Below are 21,536 nucleotides of genomic sequence, written 5' to 3'. Positions count from 1 at the left end.
AGTTAGTTTTAGAAGTTCTTAAAGTCTCCCCAATAGAAAAGATATTTTCGAATTTTCGTTTGTTTACATTGTGAATGTTTCTTTTCTGGATTTATTAAAACAGTTTTAACTAAGACACAGGGCAATGTTTTTATTTCAATAATTGTTCTAATATAGGTTTCTTTATAGGATATTTATCAACGACCTAACATGAAAATGATTTCTTTGAACCAATTTTTCTCTTAGTTCTGAAAGGAAAGTCTATTAGTTCCTTTGCACAATTCCAGTTTGGATATCCCATGTTCACACTTACTATTCCAATTCATTATATTTATTGCAATAAAAAAAAACAACAAGAGCGGAAAATTTGTCATATCCCCTGCGTTAGTTTGATTTTCTTGACAAGATTTTCAGATAAGCCGTTTATTCTAAAACTGAGTTTTGTTTTAGGTACCTATGAGCGTGCTAACTGCAGATGAGGACAGTGGCGTGGAGATGTCTCTTTCTCGTGGTGATAATGGTAAGTTTTCCAAGAAAAATATCTAAAATCTATTTTTTGGGAAACTAATCTAAAGTGGAAAGTAACTAAGTAAAATACTATTTAATGCAGTGATGAAGAATATAATAAGAAGTACTTACTGAAATAGAACATGCGAGGTAACCAAAAATAATGATTGTGTGTTACTCTCAAAATAAAGATGATCACACAGTCCCACAAAAAAAGAAAAGTGGTCTGTTCCAAAGATTAGACCCATGTATTCTTTATGTATCGTGAGACTAAAAATCACTGTAGGACCATATGACCATGTTTATATGTACTTTGGTATAATGAATCCAAATTCGAATTCAGAATTGCTCCATCCCCCCCCCCCTCAGATTCCCCCAGAGGTAGACAGAACTTCAGCCATTTGATGCCCGGAAAGAGAGAAGAGGGCATTCGATCGTTTCCAGATAAAAAATGATGTTTCTTTGCTCCTTCTTCCTTTTGCAAGGAACTCCTATCTTAGAACGATTTATGCATCTTTCTCTTTTCTGTGTTTTTGCGTCGTTTTTCCTTTTAACCATCCAGCAGAAATCTGCCATCATATTAATATACTTATCACCTTCCTTAATACGAACGCTCCATTTCCTTCATATCATGATGAAACCGTTCACCGTGTTCTTCGCTGTAGTCTTCGAGGTTCTCCGGAAAGTAGTCAAGATGAGTGTCTAGTAAATGCAATTTCAAGTTTCCCAATAATTACTCAACTAAATTCTGGTAATCCTCACCCTTGTGATTCCTCAAGAAATTATTTGACTTTCTTGAAACTTAGTCATGCTGCTCTTACAGTATCATTCATTTTTGTGACAAATTTTTCGTCTCTGAATACGGTATGGATTTTAGGATCATTGAAAATACCTTCTTTAAGGTTAACATCACTTATTTCTGGAATCTTCTCTCCTAAATATCTAAAACAGTCGCCATCTGTGTCCAAAGCGTTAACGAACTATTTCATGAGACAAAGTTTAATTAGGAGAGGTGGAAGTAGAATATTTGAAGGATGGAAATTTATCCTTTTCGGCCGTAGTTTCTGTTTATAGTAATTGTTTCTGTTTCTAATATCCCATAAACATAAGAAACAGGGATGAAAGATGAAGTTGGCCTCTTGTTTTGAAAAGTATAATTTTCCATATTTTCTGTATTTATGGGCGGTTTTCCTTTTGGATTTAGAAAAAATGGAGGGTAATAGAGCAATTCCGGGATCAGTGTGTTAAAATACATAAAGATACATGGGTCTAGTCTTTGGAACAGACCATTTTTCTGTCTTTGTGGGATTGCGTTACCAATGTCTATTGTTAATTTTCAACGCAGTCTGACATTTAATTAGCTGAATTCATATACAAGATACTCGCATAAAAAGGAAGAAACAACACTAAATGGTTAATTGGAAGTTTTAAAAATGTCCGTTATTTAAATATATTTCAAGAAGCATGACAACTAAGTAGTAAGAAGTTGTTGGTAAAGAAAGTTGTGAAGTTTGATGTTATTGCACCTTCAAGGGCCAAATAAATATTAAGTTAATTTGAATTAAGGAAAATTTACCAGAGAGCTAACTAAACTATGCTTAAAATTCAGGCTAACTTTTTAAACTGCATTTCGCTGAATACAGTTGTTATGTTCTATCGTTCGTACTGCATCAATTGGAGATGGGATAAAATATAAATGTGGAAGGAGAAACCTTATACGCTGTGTTTACAACATCGCTATAGAATATATGTAATACGTTGAACTGCAAAAATCTTAAGAAAAGTATTGATGGAAATTGATATAAATATAAATCCTGAAGATAACTTCGCATATCATAGTTGTTGTTTTCCAAAATACCATTAGTTAAGCTTAGTTAAGTTTTCTACTCTGAAAGACGGTAAACGATACAGAGATTCCCACTGTATCTACAGTGATAGTGACAATCTCCTGGCACATTAAAATTAAACATTTTTTACAAATAAGTATGTTCAATATAAACTAAAGGAAAGGGATATTCATGATTTCCTTACAATACACCAAACAATCATATAATACATATATTCCTCAATCGGCATATGCCTTATCCACTCCGAAGTAGCGGCTGCCAGCAATAAAAGCTGACAAGTAATATAAAGACTAAAAAGTTATTATCATATAAAAAATAGTTTTTACCGCGTTGTTTATATAATTAGTGGTATGTGGAACTAATTTAATATTAATTAGTAATTTCTATTTAATACATTTTGGTTTTTGTATAGTGTCAATATATTATGCGCATTACTTAGATACATAAATCTGACTACTATGTAGCAATGAATATAAATATATAATCAACCAAGATGAATCTCGTGCTTTGTTGAAAGTATTGTAACTTTATTAAAATTAAACATTTTTTACAAATAAGTATGTTCAATATACAATATAAACTAAAGGAAAGGGATATTGATGATTTCCTTACAATACACCAAACAATCATATAATACATATATTCCTCAATCGGCATATGCCTTATCCACTCCGAAGTAGCGGCTGCCAGCAATAAAAGCTGACAAGTAATATAAAGACTAAAAAGTTATTATCATATAAAAAATAGTTTTTACCGCGTTGTTTATATAATTAGTGGTATGTGGAACTAATTTAATATTAATTAGTAATTTCTATTTAATACATTTTGGTTTTTGTATAGTGTCAATATATTATGCGCATTACTTAGATACATAAATCTGACTACTATGTAGCAATGAATATAAATATATAATCAACCAAGATGAATCTCGTGCTTTGTTGAAAGTATTGTAACTTTATTAAAATTAAACATTTTTTACAAATAAGTATGTTCAATATACAATATAAACTAAAGGAAAGGGATATTGATGATTTCCTTACAATACACCAAACAATCATATAATACATATATTCCTCAATCGGCATATGCCTTATCCACTCCGAAGTAGCGGCTGCCAGCAATAAAAGCTGACAAGTAATATAAAGACTAAAAAGTTATTATCATATAAAAAATAGTTTTTACCGCGTTGTTTATATAATTAGTGGTATGTGGAACTAATTTAATATTAATTAGTAATTTCTAATTATTACATTTTGGTTTTTGTATAGAGTGTTAATATATTATGCGCATTACTTAGATACATAAATCTGACTACTATGTAGCAATGAATATAAATATAATAATCAACCAAGATGAATCTCGTGCTTTGTTGAAAGTATTGTAACTTTATCAAATCTTTTATTGCTATAGTTGTATTTATTTCATATTCAAGCTCATACTACGCATTATTAGTTTGAATAAAACTTCGATCACATTCGAATATGGAAAACAATTTTCAAGTCACTGTTGTGCCTGTTATTGATTTGATTCGAACAAATTCTTAATTGCAGTAACACTTTAATTTTGAAGGTGTTTCTATGATGTTTGAATTTGATATTCAATCAATTTATTCATCACATTAGTTTAGCCTTTCACTATCGTGTATATAGTCAGATTCAATCCAATTTATTTATCATCCTTTTTCAATCAAAAGATGTACTTACAGTACATTTGAAACTTCCAGTCATTCAAGATCAGTTTGTTCCACTACTAGGCATTCTAATTATTGATCTGTTTCTTCATTACCATTTTGTGAATATCTTCAATTTATTCTGGATCAAATATAAAGGTGATTATGCTATATTATTCAATACTGTAATCAAAAATGAAGTGTTAAAAGTGGAAAGTAAGTAAATGTAAAATAATTAACTGATATTGTTAAAAGAATTTATTGAAACCAATGAAAACGTATTTTTAGAAAAGTGCCAACTTATGTATTGCTTTTAGGTTAAGGCATAAAAAATAATTTACTATTCGACAACATCTTCATTAAAATCCTGATTTTAAGATAAAACATTCCGAAATTCTCATAATTAGGTAAGTATAAACATTAAAATATTTATTAATAAGTCAGCAGGAGCAGTTATTAAAAGTAAGAAAATGAAAAAAAATAAAATATGTGTAATGACTACACGCGGAAGGTGTTTCTCTGTTACGCCAATTAATTATTTATTTCAAGAGATTACTTTTATCTGATGTGTTTATATTGGGTGATCAATCGCTTGGATAGGATATAACCTCTTACAGAGTTTTATGTTCCTGATATTCTGGTAGTACTGGAAATTTATTTGTATGTGATAAACACATTATAAAATTCCTTAGCCATAGGTATTTATTATTTTCTACAATAAATGCATTATTTCTTTTCAAGCGTAAAGAAACTACAATTTATTAGAAGGTAAGAAAAAAGGACCAGTTTTATTTATTTTTATAAAAAGAAAAACTTGTATCTAGTTGGTCATTATTCTTCATGATTTTTTTATTGAAACTGATGAACCAGTTATGTAAATGTCTAATTTAATAATGCCCTATTCACGTTGAAACTAATTTAAAAAATGGATAATGCAGTTCGGTTTTACTGGCCAACATTAGAAATATTATTTATAGTATCACCTACTGTACCTAGAAATTATTATCATTGCAAACTCTTTTTATGATGAGGATTAGGTACAACGGATACAATTTTTTTTTACAGAAATCATATTGTGATCTACGATGACATGGTTTTTGTAACCCTTAGATTCTATGTAACTGGTTCTTTTCTTCAAGTGGTAACAGATTTCATAGAAATAGACAAATCTACAGCTACACCAGTTGTATATAAAGTTTCTCGCGCAATTGCACAATTACATAATCTATTTATGATTCCAAATGCCTACTTTAGAAGATGAGTCTATCAACAACAGTAAACAGTTTTCTGAATTACTTCATTCTCTTCGATGTTCTGGAGCAACTGATTGCACGCATGGTGAAAAGAAACCCGAAATATGTCGAAATGGAAAGTGATTTTTTTTAGAAATATCCAAGTCGTCTCTAATGCAAGGTTAGAAATACTAAAAACATTGTTTGCCAAAGGCCAATCATTAAACACATGATATTTACTGATAGTGACTATGGTTCAGGCCACTTTTAATATCACTTATTTAACAAATTCCAGAACACCAGCCTAGCACCTTTTTAACGAATTATAAATAAGAACGAAAAATCTCCTGGAAAGGTATTTGGGAGCACGGAAACGCTGTTTTCCTGTATTAGTGTTTGGTAGTCGACTGCAGCTCAGCAAAGTAGAATCAGTCGCCCTAACAACATCAACGTAATATTGCAAGTTTGTTAAAATTCTTTTACCACCTGTTAATGTAAAGGAAGAAGCAGCTTTCCAGTTGGTAAACAATAATAATATAGAAGTCATTCATAACTTACATTACATTAATGTAAATAATATGTATTAATTTCAACTGCCAATTGAATATTTTACCACACCGTTGTAATTAATACATTATTTTATAAAGTTGTATTATTATTTAAATATATAAACTTGTACTTGTTAATAAAGAAAAATAAATGAAAAAATTGATTATTTTAATGTTTCGCACAGAATAAACAATATTTAAGGAAGTAAGTGTGCTTTTTCCAAGTACCATTCTTTTTGCGTTTTCTTTTAAACTTCCGTTCTATTCCGGCAATCTTTTCGTAATATCTGCTTCAACATCATATTTACTCTAAATAAAGGTTGTTTTAATGACGCTTGCTTTTGTAAATATTTCTTTTTTTTCTGCAACTAAAGATTTTGCGTTTGCCCATTGCGACTCGTTATTTGGTATCATGTCATCAAGTTTACTTTTTTATCTGTAAATAGTTACAAAAAAGAAAATATTTATAATAGCTTAAGCAAAAAAGGACTTACCCGATAACTAAAATCTTGATTTTTTGCACTTCATCACATGTAGTCTAAATTTAGTCCAATTTCCATTTATCACAACTGCAAATCTTTAAATATGTATTTAGGAAATAAATTTAAATACTTTTCTTTTTTTCATTGGATTTCATCTGAATTTCGGCTAGACAAATGAGCCTTTAAAGTATTCTACTACCTTTTTATCATTTAAAATGCACTCACAGTTCTTCTGTTCTAGAAAAAAGAGAAGAATCTGATGTTTTCTATTTAAACCTCTCATTTTTTTACAAATACGAAAAAGTAACGTTAATGGAATTTGATATGTGATGCCTACGTTAATAGTACCAAAATTATAATTATTATTTTCTTTTACGCCGAATCTTGATGGACGTAAACATGTTTTTGAAATTTACGGAATAACAGAAGTAAATAATGAATTTATGTATGACTTTTGGTAGGTACAGTGAACTCCAGAGATAAATTTCTTCAGTTTATTTCGACCAAAAGTCCACTTACTGATAGATTTATCTGTCTAGTCATATCGACCCAAACAAATGTTTATAAATTGAAAAATGTACTGTTTACGGAAAATTGAAATAAATCGAAAAAATATGTAATGCAACGTTTTCAATTTATAATACCTATTTAATTTTCCAAGTAACTGTTTTTGTTCACATATTCACAGTCTGTTAATAAACATCGAAAATAAGGGATGGGAATTTGCCGCTTCACTTTGCTAGTGCTCTTAACTAACATCCCAGAATCAAGCATTTCTTGGAAGACTGTTTTGTGGGGGTGTTAAATGAAAGGAGACCAAGACGTATACATTATAAGAATTGGTCAAAGGTGTTATTCAGGAATTTAGAAGACGAGTTGAAATAAAATTCTACTTCTATTTTAAGGGACTGTTTTATCAATTCATGTGTATTTTTTTTTAAATATTAGTTATTGCAAGTGATTAGATTTATCGTAAGTACATTTTTATGCTTGCCGGAACCGGGTATCCGGCAACCACTATTGGGTATTGTTCGTATAAAAATAATAGGTCTATAATAATACTCTCGTGCTGCGGTTTCAGCAAGTGTGAAAAGGAACTAACGGGTTTAGTAGTCACTCAAAAGTCAGTTTTCTATATGTGTAGAGAGAAACTAGGTAAAACTTCCTCTAATCCAGTGGTATTCAACCAGGGGTATATAAAGACGTCTCTCTTAGGAAAGGCAGGTACATAGACTAAAAAAAAAATTGTGTGTTAATTAACAATTAAACAATTATACTAGTTTCTAGTATTACAGAATATTTTATAATTTTTTATTTGTTCATTTAAAAAATAAAAATCGCAATTACCATTAACTAATATATGTATAAATTCCAATATAAATAAAAACTTAGGCAATGAAATAAATAATAAAAAAATATGCAGGGTGAGTCATTAATAATGGTACACAACTTAATGGCAGATTGTTAACGTCAAAAATATAGTGATTGAACCAAACATGCCATAATCAATTGTTGCTCCTTTTCGTTCTACAGGGTGTTAAAGCTGAAAAAATATTTTCGATTTTTTGCTGTATTTTAAGTACGTATGAACCGATTGTTTTGAAAATTTGTAGATTTACGTTTTTTTGAATTGGCAAATATGAATATGCCAACAGTGTTGGGGTCACGTCTAGGTGGCGCTAGTTATACTGCCCTATCAATGTAAAAATATGTCTAACTTTTTGTATTTTACAATTTAGAATTTTTTAACTAGAAAATATTGAACTATGTGCAATTGTAACAGAAAAAGGTATACTTGTTACAAATCGATAACTCACCCGTTTGCGAGATACAGACATTTTAAGTTTTTGAGATTCGGCGTGAATTAAATTTAAAAAATTATTTTTTCCAAAGTAGTAGGCATTGACATAATAAATTGACAGCACATTATACCCGAGAAGTAAGAGGATACCTTAATAGAAATTTCCCGCACCGTTGGATTGGACGCGGTAGCGATGTACCTTGGCCTGCATCTAACCCTGATTTAAGTCCGCTGGATTTTTCTTTTGAAGCTATCTTAATTCTCTAGTTTACAAAGACATTATTAATAGTCGAGAACAATTGTGGACAAATATTCAAGAATCGGTTCATATTATTAAACAACATAGAACTTTATTTTTTAACATCAGACAAAATTTAAATAAGTGCATTGATGTCGTTGGTAGTTGCTTCGAGAATCTTTTATGATTAATAATTTCAAGTTGCTGTAGGTAATTGTATTAATTCTTAATTCAGGCTTGGTTATCTTATAACCTGCTACTTTTCTAAATTAATTCTCGCCGAATTTCAAAAACTTAAAATGTCTGTATCTCGCAAACGGGTGAGTTATCGATTTGTAACAAGTACACCTTGTTCATTTACAATTGAACGTAGTTAAATAATATCTAGTTGAAATATTCAGTATTCTCGAGAAAAAAGGTTGAATACCACTGCTCCAGTCCAATCATTTATAATATTTCAAATCGAGTTAAAAACAAATATAAAATGTGTATATTTCTGTATGGCAATTTGTATTGTGTCAAAAATAGGTACGATTTAAACTTGTCAACAAATTTATGGTTTTAAAATTCTTTTATACAACGGCAATAGGAGTAAGAAGAACATCATATAAGCATTTGTATTTTTATTATTATTATTTTAATACATACTGCGTTGAAATGATTTAGCCTTGAGCTTGAAAGTTATTCACAGAAAAACACTTTTCAGTAAATATACTTAATTATATTTTAAGAGTTATACTGCATTTGACAAAATTATAATAATTGTTTATTTAATTAAATTACAGGTGTCCGTTCATTTTAATATTAACGCACTTTTAATGTTGAATATAAAAGATTTATACCTACAGTTTATTAATTTTTTAAAATATTTTAATTCTATTTCCTTTTCGTAGCACGTCTATGTCCATAATATGAATTGCAACAATATTTTCTATGCCAGAACATATAGTGCATTTTGTAGGCTACTATCAACATTCCTGTCCTTAACGGTAATTCCTCTAATTGAGAATAAGAGGATGATTACAATATTTATTATTTAACTGAAATAAACGTGTTAAAACAGTTTAACATGTTTTTTGTAAGCACACAGTTGTCCAAAATGTAACAATACGAAATAAAAATCAATAATTAATTGTTCTGTATTTTTTATATCTGCATTTGTGTAGTTCTATAAATGTGCCACATCCCTATAAATTCCTTTTGCATTGCTCTAAAGCTACTGAGATATCCGAAGAATGTAGAAAGTTGGCCTTTACGGAGTACAACAGTCTGAATTAACAGTGAAAGTATATTTTTTTAATACAGTACTGCTTTAAAAACACAGAGCTAAAAAATACATTGCTTGAGAATTGGAACTAATTACCAAAAGCTTACATTGTAATACAGTCAAATAACTAATTCCAAGAACCAGAAATATTATTTGACATGAAATTTTAAACAACAACAAAGATTATTAAATTGAAAAAATAATGATATAGTATTTTAAAAGTGATGATATGCCATTTATTTTCCTATTTCAAAGTAGGCCAACATAAATTCGCTAAAAAAACAACGTTTGACACAAGAGTTCTTTCTTTATTTAAAAAAATTGAAAAAAGTGCATAATGTTAAATTTTAAATTGCAATAACGTTTAGAGTGGTTGTATTTATCCATACTCATGCGTGTAATAATTGTTTTATTCAAAAGTATTATCAAAATATTACAAAAGATCAAAATATTTTTTGAATGGTGGGAAAAGGCTTGTTAAATGACAATTTTGTTAAAATGTCATTTGAAGACGACAGTCTCATGTGTGCTAATAGTAATTGTTAATTTTTTTCAGTATTAATCCTTACATGTACATTTTATCACAACCTGTTTTTTATCGTGTAGGTAGTTTAATTAATTATTTGAATTAGAGGTAAGCAATTTTTTTTTACTTAAAAAAATTAAGACAGTATTACCAAAAAAATATTTTTACGAAAAAACTAGAGGTACATTCTGTTTACCACTTGATTTATATTATTTATGTAAGGAAGAATATACATATATCATTGCATTTGATACGCACATATCAAACACTTCGCATTGGGCATGATAAACTTCTTACAACAAATATTATAATAATTCTCACAACAAACTAGATAAGAGTGATATTCATAAACAGCTCGTACTTTTCCATAGGCCATCTGTACTAATGGTTTACAAAAACATGACTGTATGTTGAAGAAAACATGCATTTCCTGAGTATCAAATTCAAGCTTACGACATTACTGTGATATGTAAATTATATAATTTATCCCTAATCTCTTTTGGAACTAAATATGTTACAGATACACTTTATACGATAGACACATTTTTAATAAACATCTGCATAAGTATATGTATGTTTACCAACTTAAACCACATTTCTTTTTAACATTACAATCACAACGGAAATATTGGGAAGTAAATATATACAGGAAAAAGTGATCAAGTCAAGAATATATTTATTTGGTACCCACAGTCTTAAATGAAGGAATGCGTTCTTCAGTCCAGATTTGTTAGAATAGCGTAGAAATTTTACTTATTGTTAGTTTATATGTTTGATATATATATATATATATATATATAGGGTGCTTTATTTAAGATGAATTCTTTCATAGCTTTGGTAATATCCATAGTATAATAAAATGTTTCAAATAAATGGTGCGAACAATTAATTATTTCTTTATGTGTTATATGTTCAACTTGTTTTTTTAACAAGCTGTATACCATTGCAGGTTTAAATTTCTTTGTTGAATTTAAGGCCTAAGCGATAAATAGATATTGAGTCTAAAACATACCGTTTCCGTGCATGGTACTTAATGTTTGAAAAAAATTGGCGCTCCTCAGAAATTCCAAATATCTCTAAAAGTAAACATGGCAACAAGTTACGGTTTTTACCATTCGTTTAAGTATGAACTTTTTTTTTATAAAATTTTGAATGCAGAGGCAAAATTTTATTTTCTTTCGATTTTATTGGTTATTTTAAAGTCAATGTAAGAATATAAGTTATACAAGTAAAGTTACATTAAGCATATAATTCTACACGTTTTCTCTAATTGACTAAAACTTTGTAGGTATAAATTTACAAATCGATGTGCGTGTAATTACTAAAAAGGGAAACTACATAGTATTTTTAAGAAGAAAACATTTATGTTTATTACATTGGTATTTATATTTTTCCAAGGTGGCAAGGTATGACGTACTTAAATGAAGGGAAAATAACATTAATTCAATTTTAAAAGATTTATTAATGCAGTCAATGATATACAGGGTGATTCACAAATGGTGACCAAAAATGAAACCTATTCACACGTATTCTTTGGTGAATTTTAATTTTTTCCTATAAAGTTTTTATCTAGAACGCTTCATTAAAAAGATGGTGTTGAACTTCAAAAAATATTTTTTTTAAATAATTTAAAAACTATTACCTAAGTGAAATAATTTGAAATTGGGCACATGTATTTATGTAAATATTGTCCAAAATCTGAGGGCTTTTTCTAAAATTTACATGCTCCAGTGGCGGAGTGTATCTCCGCCACTGGTTGGCATATTTTTCTAAATAAAATAGTACGCCACTAAAAACTATTATGTATGCTGCTGATGATACATCTATAATAATCGGTAATAAAAATAAGGAATACCTAAAACAAATGGTGTCCGCCACATTAGATTCCCTGGGGGACTATTACTATAAAAATAATTTTAAATTAAATAAAGAAAAAACACAAATAATCAACTTTACATACCAAAAGGAGGATAATGAGATTATACATACTACTGGCAATGACATCATAACATCTATGAATAGCACCTCCTTTTTGGGGGTAAAGATTGATAACGTTTGAACTGGAAAACCCATGTAGACCATGTTGGTCAAAAGATCGCTAAATACTGTTATGCTCTAAAAGTAATAGCTCAAAATATTAATATTCCTACAGCATTTATGGCATACCATGCATATGTTCAATCTCAAATAAAATATGGAATTGTCTTCTGGGGAAACTCTAGTGATGCTATCGATTTATTTGTACTACAAAAGAGATGTATTAGAAATATTCTAAACATGAAACAGACAGATAGCTGTAAACAAATTTTTATTGAAAAAATAATACTTACCTTAGTGAGCTTATCCATATATGAAGTAATTATATTTGTTAAGCAAAATATAAATTTATTCGCAGAGTTTAACTTATCTCACTTATATGATACCAGAAACAAAAATGCATTAGTGACTGAAAATATAGTAAAATATATTCAAAGGAATGTCCTGTATACCTCTAGGTATAAGAAATTTATCGTGCAATGATATTATGGTTAAATTAAATAAAATTCTTTTAGATAAAGCATATACTTTAAAGGATTTTTTTACTACATATAATTGACGAGTTCAACACCCTAATGGTATTTTGTAATTCTTATGCAAAGTGAACTAATAAAGATTTTACTTACTTACTTACTTACTTACTTCCTTACTTACTTACTTACTTACTTACTGCTTTACGGTAACAGCCACGATATTTTCGGATTCGTCTTTCAATTTTCTACAAATTACCACTTTCTTGTTTTTCGAAAAAAGCCAGATTTTCGAGTAAAACTTAAAAAACGAATTGAGAACGCACTTCGATATTCGAATACTTACATATAATGTTTTTTTAAAATTACATAGTGGGCTGCGATAGCAACTTTGATATTCTGAGCAGTTAGAAGAAAGAATAAATAATGCTTTTCATCAGATTATTTAAACAACAATAAATTTTGAACAAATTACATTTTCCTTACTAAAAAGATGTCGGGCCTGTGTTCGTGGAAATGGAGGTATTTTTGAGCATTTACTCAAATAAAATCATTAAAATGATGACTAATGTTATTAATATCTTTATTCGAACAAACAACCGAATGATTAGTCATGTGATTTCAGTAAAAGTGTTTTCAGTTGGTTTTTTTAAGTTTTACTCGAAAGTTAGCCTTTTTTGAAAAACATAAGAGGGTAGTAATTTGTAGAAAATTAAAAAACGAATCCGAAAATATCATGGTTGTTACCGTAAAGCAGTGGCGTACTATTTTATTTAGAAAAATATAGCCACCCTGTATTTCCGCCACTGGAGCATGTAAATTATACGAAAAGCCCTTAGATTTTGGACAATGTTTACATAACTACATGTGCTCAATTTCAAATTATTTCACTTACTAGTTTTTAAATTATTTAAAAAAATTAAAAATATTTTTTGGAGTTTAACACCCTGTATCTTTTTAACGAAGCGTCCTAGATAAAAACTTTATCAAATTCACCAAAGAATACGAGGTTTCATTATTGATCACAATTTGTGAATCACTCTGTATATTCTTTAGAGTAGCAGAGATAATTAAACAGCTTTTTTTAGTACAACGAAAAACTTGACATAATAGATTTAACTTGTAAGTATATATTATGCAATTTCTGTAAAAAGAATCAAAATATCTTATTTAAGTTACAAAATGCTATATGCAGTACTTGTTAATATTATACTCTATATATTTAACTAAATCTTGATGGAAGAAACTTGAACTTATTTTAAAATTACCTATAGCATTCACGATAACAGTTTTCTCTGAGTATAAAAGCCAATACCTAATAGAATATATATACTACTAAAAAATTTGAAAGGCTATATTTAAAATGCAGCAACAGCGAACTATTTATCGTGGTTGAACTTCCTTTCCGTTTTCGAACTAAACTTGATGATAGCTATATTTTTTTTAATAATCGCCAGTTTCATATACGACTTCTTTGAAGTACAGTGTTATTTTTTTTCAGCAATGTTAGGGGTCCGTTACTTGAGGTAACACAAAATGTTATTTGCCAATTCTGAGTGCATACCCGGCACTGCCATTATATTTTAGAGTTATCAAAACGCTATAAAACAGGGGTACGCCATTGCAAAGTGAGGGCGTCTCTAAGCAACCACCAATCATATGTAGGCGTCTTTTATGACGTCACTAATACCATATATTTTAACGTGGGAGATTTAATCAATACCGTAAAATATTAATAAAGCCGCAAAGTGGAAATCCTTTTAGATGTTTTCCAAACATTGGCGGATAAGCTTATCGATTTAATGCAGCACATCAATATTAAAAAAATTATAAGGGGATGGTTTATTAGTTTATCATTCCTATAATCTTAATAAGGAAACGAAATATGTCAATAATATTTCTACTGTAATATTTAACAAAAGTTTGTGGTTTAAATCGGTACGCATGTCTGCCAACACCAATTTTATTGATTTCTTTATTTCGTGTACTTGCAAGTGAACTAATTGCAATTTTTTTAATTTTTTTAGTGAATTAGTTGGAAAATTATTGTCTTTTACCAATCTTAAGAAAATTATAGTGAAACGAAGGAAAACTGAATTAAAATTAAACCTAAAAAATCCATAATCCTATTGTGGTATTGTGAATGTAATAATATTCTATTCACTTTTAAAAATTCACATTTTTGAAATTTAAATATCTACATAGAGTACTATTTTTTATTTCAAATTAACTTAAATTAATTACAAAAAAATTCCTAGACTCATCAAATTAAGTCGTATATAGTCTTTGATATCATTTAGGTATGCTATAGAAATCACTCCTAGATATTTGGTACCTCTGATGATAGATAATTTAACAAAATATTTAGAATCCATTCATATTTTATAAAAGCTTGCAATAAGATACACATATCTAAACAAATTAAATAAATACATCTTAAAAACTTTTACCACTATTCTTACTTTTTTACACTGAAAATATATGTTTGTTGATCGTATTGCCTTCCTTTAACAATAATTATGGGAATTGGGTTAATACAATTGATTACCTATTTCCAATAAAATTATTGGATTTATTCGTTAACGAATAAAAAGATGTGTTTAAATTTTGATAAAGAATTAATAAGTTGCACTATCTTAGTAATCCGTAATATATTTATTTCAAAAGAATAAAATATGGCAATGAAATTATCAATACGATTTATTGAAAAAATTTAATTTCCTGTAAACTAGAAGGAAGCAACATTTAAACAAATAAAATTTAAACATATCCTGTCCTATCTAAAATTATTATTGTCTCTCTCGCTGTGGTGTCAACTGTTTACATGCGCAATCGAGACATAAACAAAATACACAGAAAACGATGTGACATCATGATTCATGACAGTTTTGATATTTTATAATTTGAGGTTAATATCACAAACCTAGTAGATCTGTGTTATTTATTATTATATAGTGAGTGTGGCAGTGATAACTGATGAGTATATTGTAATTTTTCATACTCTCTATGTTAATTAAAATTATAGTAATCAAAAATAACACACAAAAACACAACCGGTCACCAGCACAACATATAGTAAATGTTAAACGATGGAAAATGTGACTGTTTCAGCAATGTCAGAATAGCCAATTTAACTTGTTATACCAACTTAAATTTAAAGCGTAATGCGCATGCGACATAGTTGACGTCACAACGTCTTATAGAAAATGACGGAAAATGTCCATACTTTAAAGTTGTCAGTTAATATTAGTAAAAACAAAATTCTGAAATATTAATTTTGAAACATGCTGAATTCAAATAAATAAATAGAAATATGTGAAACAACCCTTAACATGTATATCAAGAGACTTTCGTTGTCCTTTTCATCTAGGACCTTGAATTTATCCAGAAAATCCACAACATATATTAAATATAATATTCAGCATTGATTCTCTTTGTTCTTCTTTGTTCATCAAGGGAATAATTCATAAATCTGAGATTCTGTCGATAAAAAAAGTTCTGCCGCTTTTATTGGTTTTGATGGGATATATCATTCCATAAAAAATGATAAAAATCTAACATTTTACTTGAATGTACCGGATTATTGGTCGTACATATACTCCGCACGATATTTGTTGAGATAGAATTCCAAGAATCGAATAAGCCAATAAACTTCTGTTAACTAGTGTAACAATTTACCAATGTATTACCGCCAATGTCTTTCTACCTCGGGTGTCGAATGCGGTTAATTATAAGAAAGTGGACTTCTATCTCAACAAATATCGTACGGACTGTACATACCATTAGATACTGGACCACTACCAAAGTTATTTTAAGGGGGGCATTTATATGCGCAATATTTTGTCCAGCATTTTATAAAATCTAAACAAGTTAGGAACAATATCTTTTCACTATACCAGTTATATAAATTTTCTTTAGGAACTGACAATACATTCAAAATAAGGAAAAAAGTACATTTTTACCTCGTACGTGTATCTTACGTTACCTGAATTTTGCTGAACAAAATTACACCCTGCAGAATGCTTTTAAGAAACTATTAACACATGCATTAATCACAATTATAGAGTATCTTTACAAAGCTGGTCAAAACAAGAAAGGTACATTTTCTGATATTTACATGTTCTCCGTGATCTTTCAATGCAAAAAATTAAAGGAAGTTGCTCTAGTTCAGCGAAGCCACTTCCTGGATATGGATCTATTTGTTCTATCATTGTCTTACTAAAAGTGCGGTTTCTTGTCCATATAACGCCAGTCTTACTATCACATATATATGTTAAGGGCCATATTTCACTTGCAACAAAATTAGACGCTAGTAAATCTATTTTAATATATTTAACAGTTAAATTAATTATCATACTCCAATGGTAGCTTACTTGGAAGAAAATAAACCCATTTAGATAAAGTTACCTTAACACAACTATGTTTTTTTAATATTACGGGACTTCAATTAAAATTGTTTTAATTACATATTTCTTTAAGACGGCTTCTCCCAGTTTTTACAATGATTAAACGGAATTTGGCATGGGAGAGTTTTCGGAGTAGTCAAAAATAAGCAAGTAGCGCTTTGTTTTTCTATTATATTTCTTTATTGTTACAGATTTTGAGGAATCATAGGTATTTTACTTAATTTCACGTTATTTACTGTAAAAAAGGTCGCTGCGTGTCGTTAAAATGCTTCGTCTAATATCTAATGCAACTAAATTCTACACTCTTGCTAAATCTATAGCTATATTAAATACCTTTTTATGAGTTTGACTAATTTAACTGTATTCAAATGTCAACGCCTACCGAGATTTGGACAACTAAATATTGTTTAGCAAGGAATCACATTCTAGGAGTTATATCTCATTAGAAGGTGACATTTAAATGGAGTTAGTCATAATACATGTTCAATAAAACATAAAAAACCATAAAATGTACATTTAGGAAAAAGATTAAGTGTAGCCAATACCCCCAAAAACTCTGTATTTAATTGATAATAACGGCAGAAAATTTTTATTTGAAACAAGTATTTCACTTTTACATAAAAAATTAAATAAAATATTTCCGGTTTCTTAAAATGACTACCAACAAAAAGAAATAACGGAAAATCATTATAAAAAAATAATTTCTTTGAAGACCTTTTCTCCCAAAGCAGTTTCATCTAAATCAGTTATTTTCATCCAGGGAAGCCTTCCTTAAAGCATGACCCATTTGTTTCCGACTACAGTGTACAGTTTCATTTCCTAATAAGTATAAAACTAAAAATTCACACCATTTAAAACAATAATTGATTCATACCATTCGTATGCTGCATTATTTTTAAAAACATTTCAATGACGTCGAGCATTTCACTGATAGTTATTGCCATAACAAGATTTTAATATAAAATTAGGTCAAATGCCTTGAAACACGGCAAACCATTGGCGTACCAAAGCAATAACAATCGGACAACAGTAACAATTAAATCTTTATACATACCTAGGTGCATTAGTCGTACACTTTGCTGTTTTATTTAGTTTAGGTACCTACAATTTCATTATTAATTAGCGAAATATTAATTGACATTGAACATCTATTCCCATATTTTGCAGTTTTTCTAATTTTCCAACTAATAAAAATAAGAAATGAAAAGTGTACAATATCTGAGATCTGAGAAGTTAGATGAAGAAGAAGAATCATTCTATTTCGTCAAATTAATCATCACGTTTCTTCATCAGTTTGTCGAGAAGAAATTTCGTTGGGAGAGGTACTGGACAACAATTTCTAGTTTGGCGAATAATAATTTCACTGTATTTTAAATTTCCTGAATACGCTGTAACTCCTAAAAGCACACCAAGTGGATAAATTTAATGCAAGTAAAAACTCTAGAATGTATGAACACTCAATATCTATCTTGTGGGGATATATTTCATAGAACATATTATACATATTATTGCTATTTTATTTATATCATTTATTCACAATAAGGTTATTTTGCCAACAATGCTGATAAACAAGAAATGGCCTAATAATTTCCAAATTATCAGACCGCATTCTTGACTTAACCCGAATTATCATATTACCTAGTTTAAACGTATCCTTATGCCCACTCAAGTATTTCGACGCCCTTGAATATTTAAAATATGGAACAGTTCTGCCGCAAAGGGTCTATATTAGGGTGACACATTTATAGGCATTACCTGTTTTGTTTACACGCCGTTGAGCCCCGTTTTCTTAGCGAGATAATTACCAGCAAGAACTACTCCGCTTCTAATATTTACATGTCTTCAGAGACTGTTTCTGTTTATTTTAAGACGAATTATAATCATCTTAGCGATGCGCCAGATTTATAATAAATGAACTTAGGAATTTTATGAATGGTAACGCATTCTTTAACCACTATCATAGTAAACTATGAAATGCCAAGGAACGTATCGCGGAGCAGCGAAATCTATGCTCTATTGCACTACAACAGAAGGGAGCCTTGGAATAGTATAGGATGGAACTTTTCATTGGCCCAGGCAATTTTTAAGGTTCCTCAATTCCTAGAGCGGCAGTATGAATCAAGAGGCCCACGAGTTAGGGTATTCCGAAATAATGTAGTTAGTATGATTTAAAATTTTGGTTTTTGTTTGTTTTGTTTTTACATTTTGCTTTAATGGAGAGTGAGAAAAATGGTAGAGGTGAGTCTGATTGTTTAACCTTGTTTTTTGTTGCGTATTAATATCTGCTGGCTACATTGATTTATTTATCATTTGTTACATTTAAAAATGCGATACGCAGTAAAAACGCAGTTAGTTTTTGGCGTTTTTTTTATAAATTCTATTAATCCCAAGGCTTCAGTACATTGTGTTTACTCGGGTCTATGCTTTTGCGCACTTTGACCAGCGTTCGAATTAAATTATTCAGCAGTATATATACCTACAATTCCCTATGCATTTTAAATTGGTGCAAATTTGTTTCTACTGTTACCGGTTCCTCAAAAATTAAATCTATCCACGTGTACCGGTTATTAATTTCGTTGTTGCATAATTGACCCGTAATTAAGCGGTAAAATAATGCTACATGTCAGTTAAATAGACTTGAAATAAAAACAACCCTTGCTTTTTTGGTTCTGAAGCTGTAACATAAATTAACAATTACCTTTAATAAGGTTCACCTGAATATTAATTACTAATAATTACAGAAATTAAATGTATCAATCGGATAAAATTTAGGCCTAGATATGTCGATCCCAATTTCAAAATCATTTTGATGTACCAAACCCATTTTAACATAAAATGACAATAAAAGAAGTTCATCTAATTGCATATTACTTAGATTGTTGAGAAACTAAAGCAGAATTTAGTAGTTTTCATCATAAAGAGGTTCTGCTACACATTGTTTATTTCTGGAGTAAATAATCCTCAAAATTATACTGTAAAATATATTTTAATTATTTTTTATAATAACACATAGGTAGGCAAACATTTCCAGTATTTGTTTAGAATGTATAGCTAGTTGAATTAAAATTTAAAGCATACACCTAAGTAAATAAGTAGATACTTTTTTTGATATTTTGCAACATACAAAAGGAGGAGGAAATCTCATGAAGAAATACCACAATCATATTTACCTATCTACAAAGATGCATCTTTATATATTTTTTAACAGACTTTATTTACAGTGAATTAGTTAATTTAGTAATTTTTTCTAATTCTTTTTGATTAAAATTATTGTGTATACATTTTGTATCAATTATCTAATTTGCCGAGGAAAGAATAAAAAAATCTAATATTTCGTAAAATAGCAAAGCAAAGTAGAGTTAAATAAGATAAAATTTTCTGATACGTTTAAAGCCGTTCTTTCCTATTCTAGCAGCACTTCAAACAAGCTTGCTCGAAAATTTAGTGCTAGTCATTTTATTTATTTAAGGGACAAATAACTACTCAGAACTTCTCTAGGTAGGTAAAAAAACCGACCCTTAATATATTTTGTTACCGCACCCTTTTCTCTGTTAGAGCCTTTCTGAGTAAATCCCTAGCATAGAGTCAGTTTCAACCATCTCAACCTTGGACAGGTGAAATTTTTTACCATTCCCTATCTGACGTTCTTTTATTTGCCTTCCAAATAAAATGTATAGCTATCTGTTTAATTTCAGTATCATTTAGTTCAATTTTCATTCTACAAATAGCTAATTAATGTTTAATTGTTTAAGTTTCTATAAAACCACAATTATTGACAAATTTTATAGTGATCCACATATTTTACTAAACACAAACTTTTTTTTTTCAACTGTGGCTTACAATTTTTGCTTTATTTTTTATTGCTGTACTAGATATGTCCTAAATACATAATTCTATATCATGTATACAAATTCAGTAGACAAAATATAAGCTGCTAGATAGGTACCATTGTTGTGTTGTTGTTTTTGTGTGCATTGTACAGAGTGATTAGATTATCTCTTTATAGATGTATATTTATTATAGTATTTAATGTTGTTTATAGCCCGTTTTAAAAACAAGTTACTCAAAATTTTAAATATCAACAGAAATGTTTCTATTATCTTTTTTTCTGGACGATACCCCAGTAAACTTGACCAAAGTATGACTGATAAAATTAAAGAGAAAACAAAAATAAATAACATGTTATTAGGTAACATAGATCGTATAATAACACAAACATAACTATTATGTTGACTATATATTAGAATAAGAAACACTTTAGTTGGTAAAGATAAATAATTGTAATAATATTAATAGTGATTTAGGCGCTAATGTCACACTAGAGGTAAAAAGGTCTAAATCACAAAAATATATTTGCAGTAGAGAAGTGAAATCTATTTTTCTCCGGAATCTTTGGATCTCTACCAACGAAAAAAAATTCAGAAACGAAACGCTGTTTTGGTATTCTTAGTTTTTAGCAAAAATAAGCTTATGATCATCTTCGACAACAGCAAAAACCTCCTATTTTAAATTTTATTGGTTAGTGTT

At 29.2% G+C, this 21,536-nt stretch overlaps 1 protein-coding gene across 1 annotated transcript in view; it reads left to right on the top strand.

Annotated features, from left to right (window-relative positions):
- The first annotated feature begins 435 nt into the window (after nucleotides 1-435).
- The window catches only part of LOC108904953 (protein lin-28 homolog), a 54,199-nt gene continuing 33,098 nt past the window's right edge, over nucleotides 436-21,536 (top strand). The window contains exon 1 of the mRNA XM_018707681.1: nucleotides 436-499. Coding sequence (XP_018563197.1) covers nucleotides 436-499 — 64 coding nt within the window. The remainder of the gene's footprint in view (nucleotides 500-21,536) is intronic.

Source organism: Anoplophora glabripennis, unplaced genomic scaffold, assembly GCF_000390285.2.
Source record: "Anoplophora glabripennis isolate ALB-LARVAE unplaced genomic scaffold, Agla_2.0 scaffold98, whole genome shotgun sequence".
Lineage (NCBI taxonomy): Eukaryota > Metazoa > Arthropoda > Insecta > Coleoptera > Cerambycidae > Anoplophora > Anoplophora glabripennis.
The sequence above is the reverse complement of the archived record's forward strand: the minus strand, read 5'-3'. Positions and strand labels throughout refer to the sequence as shown.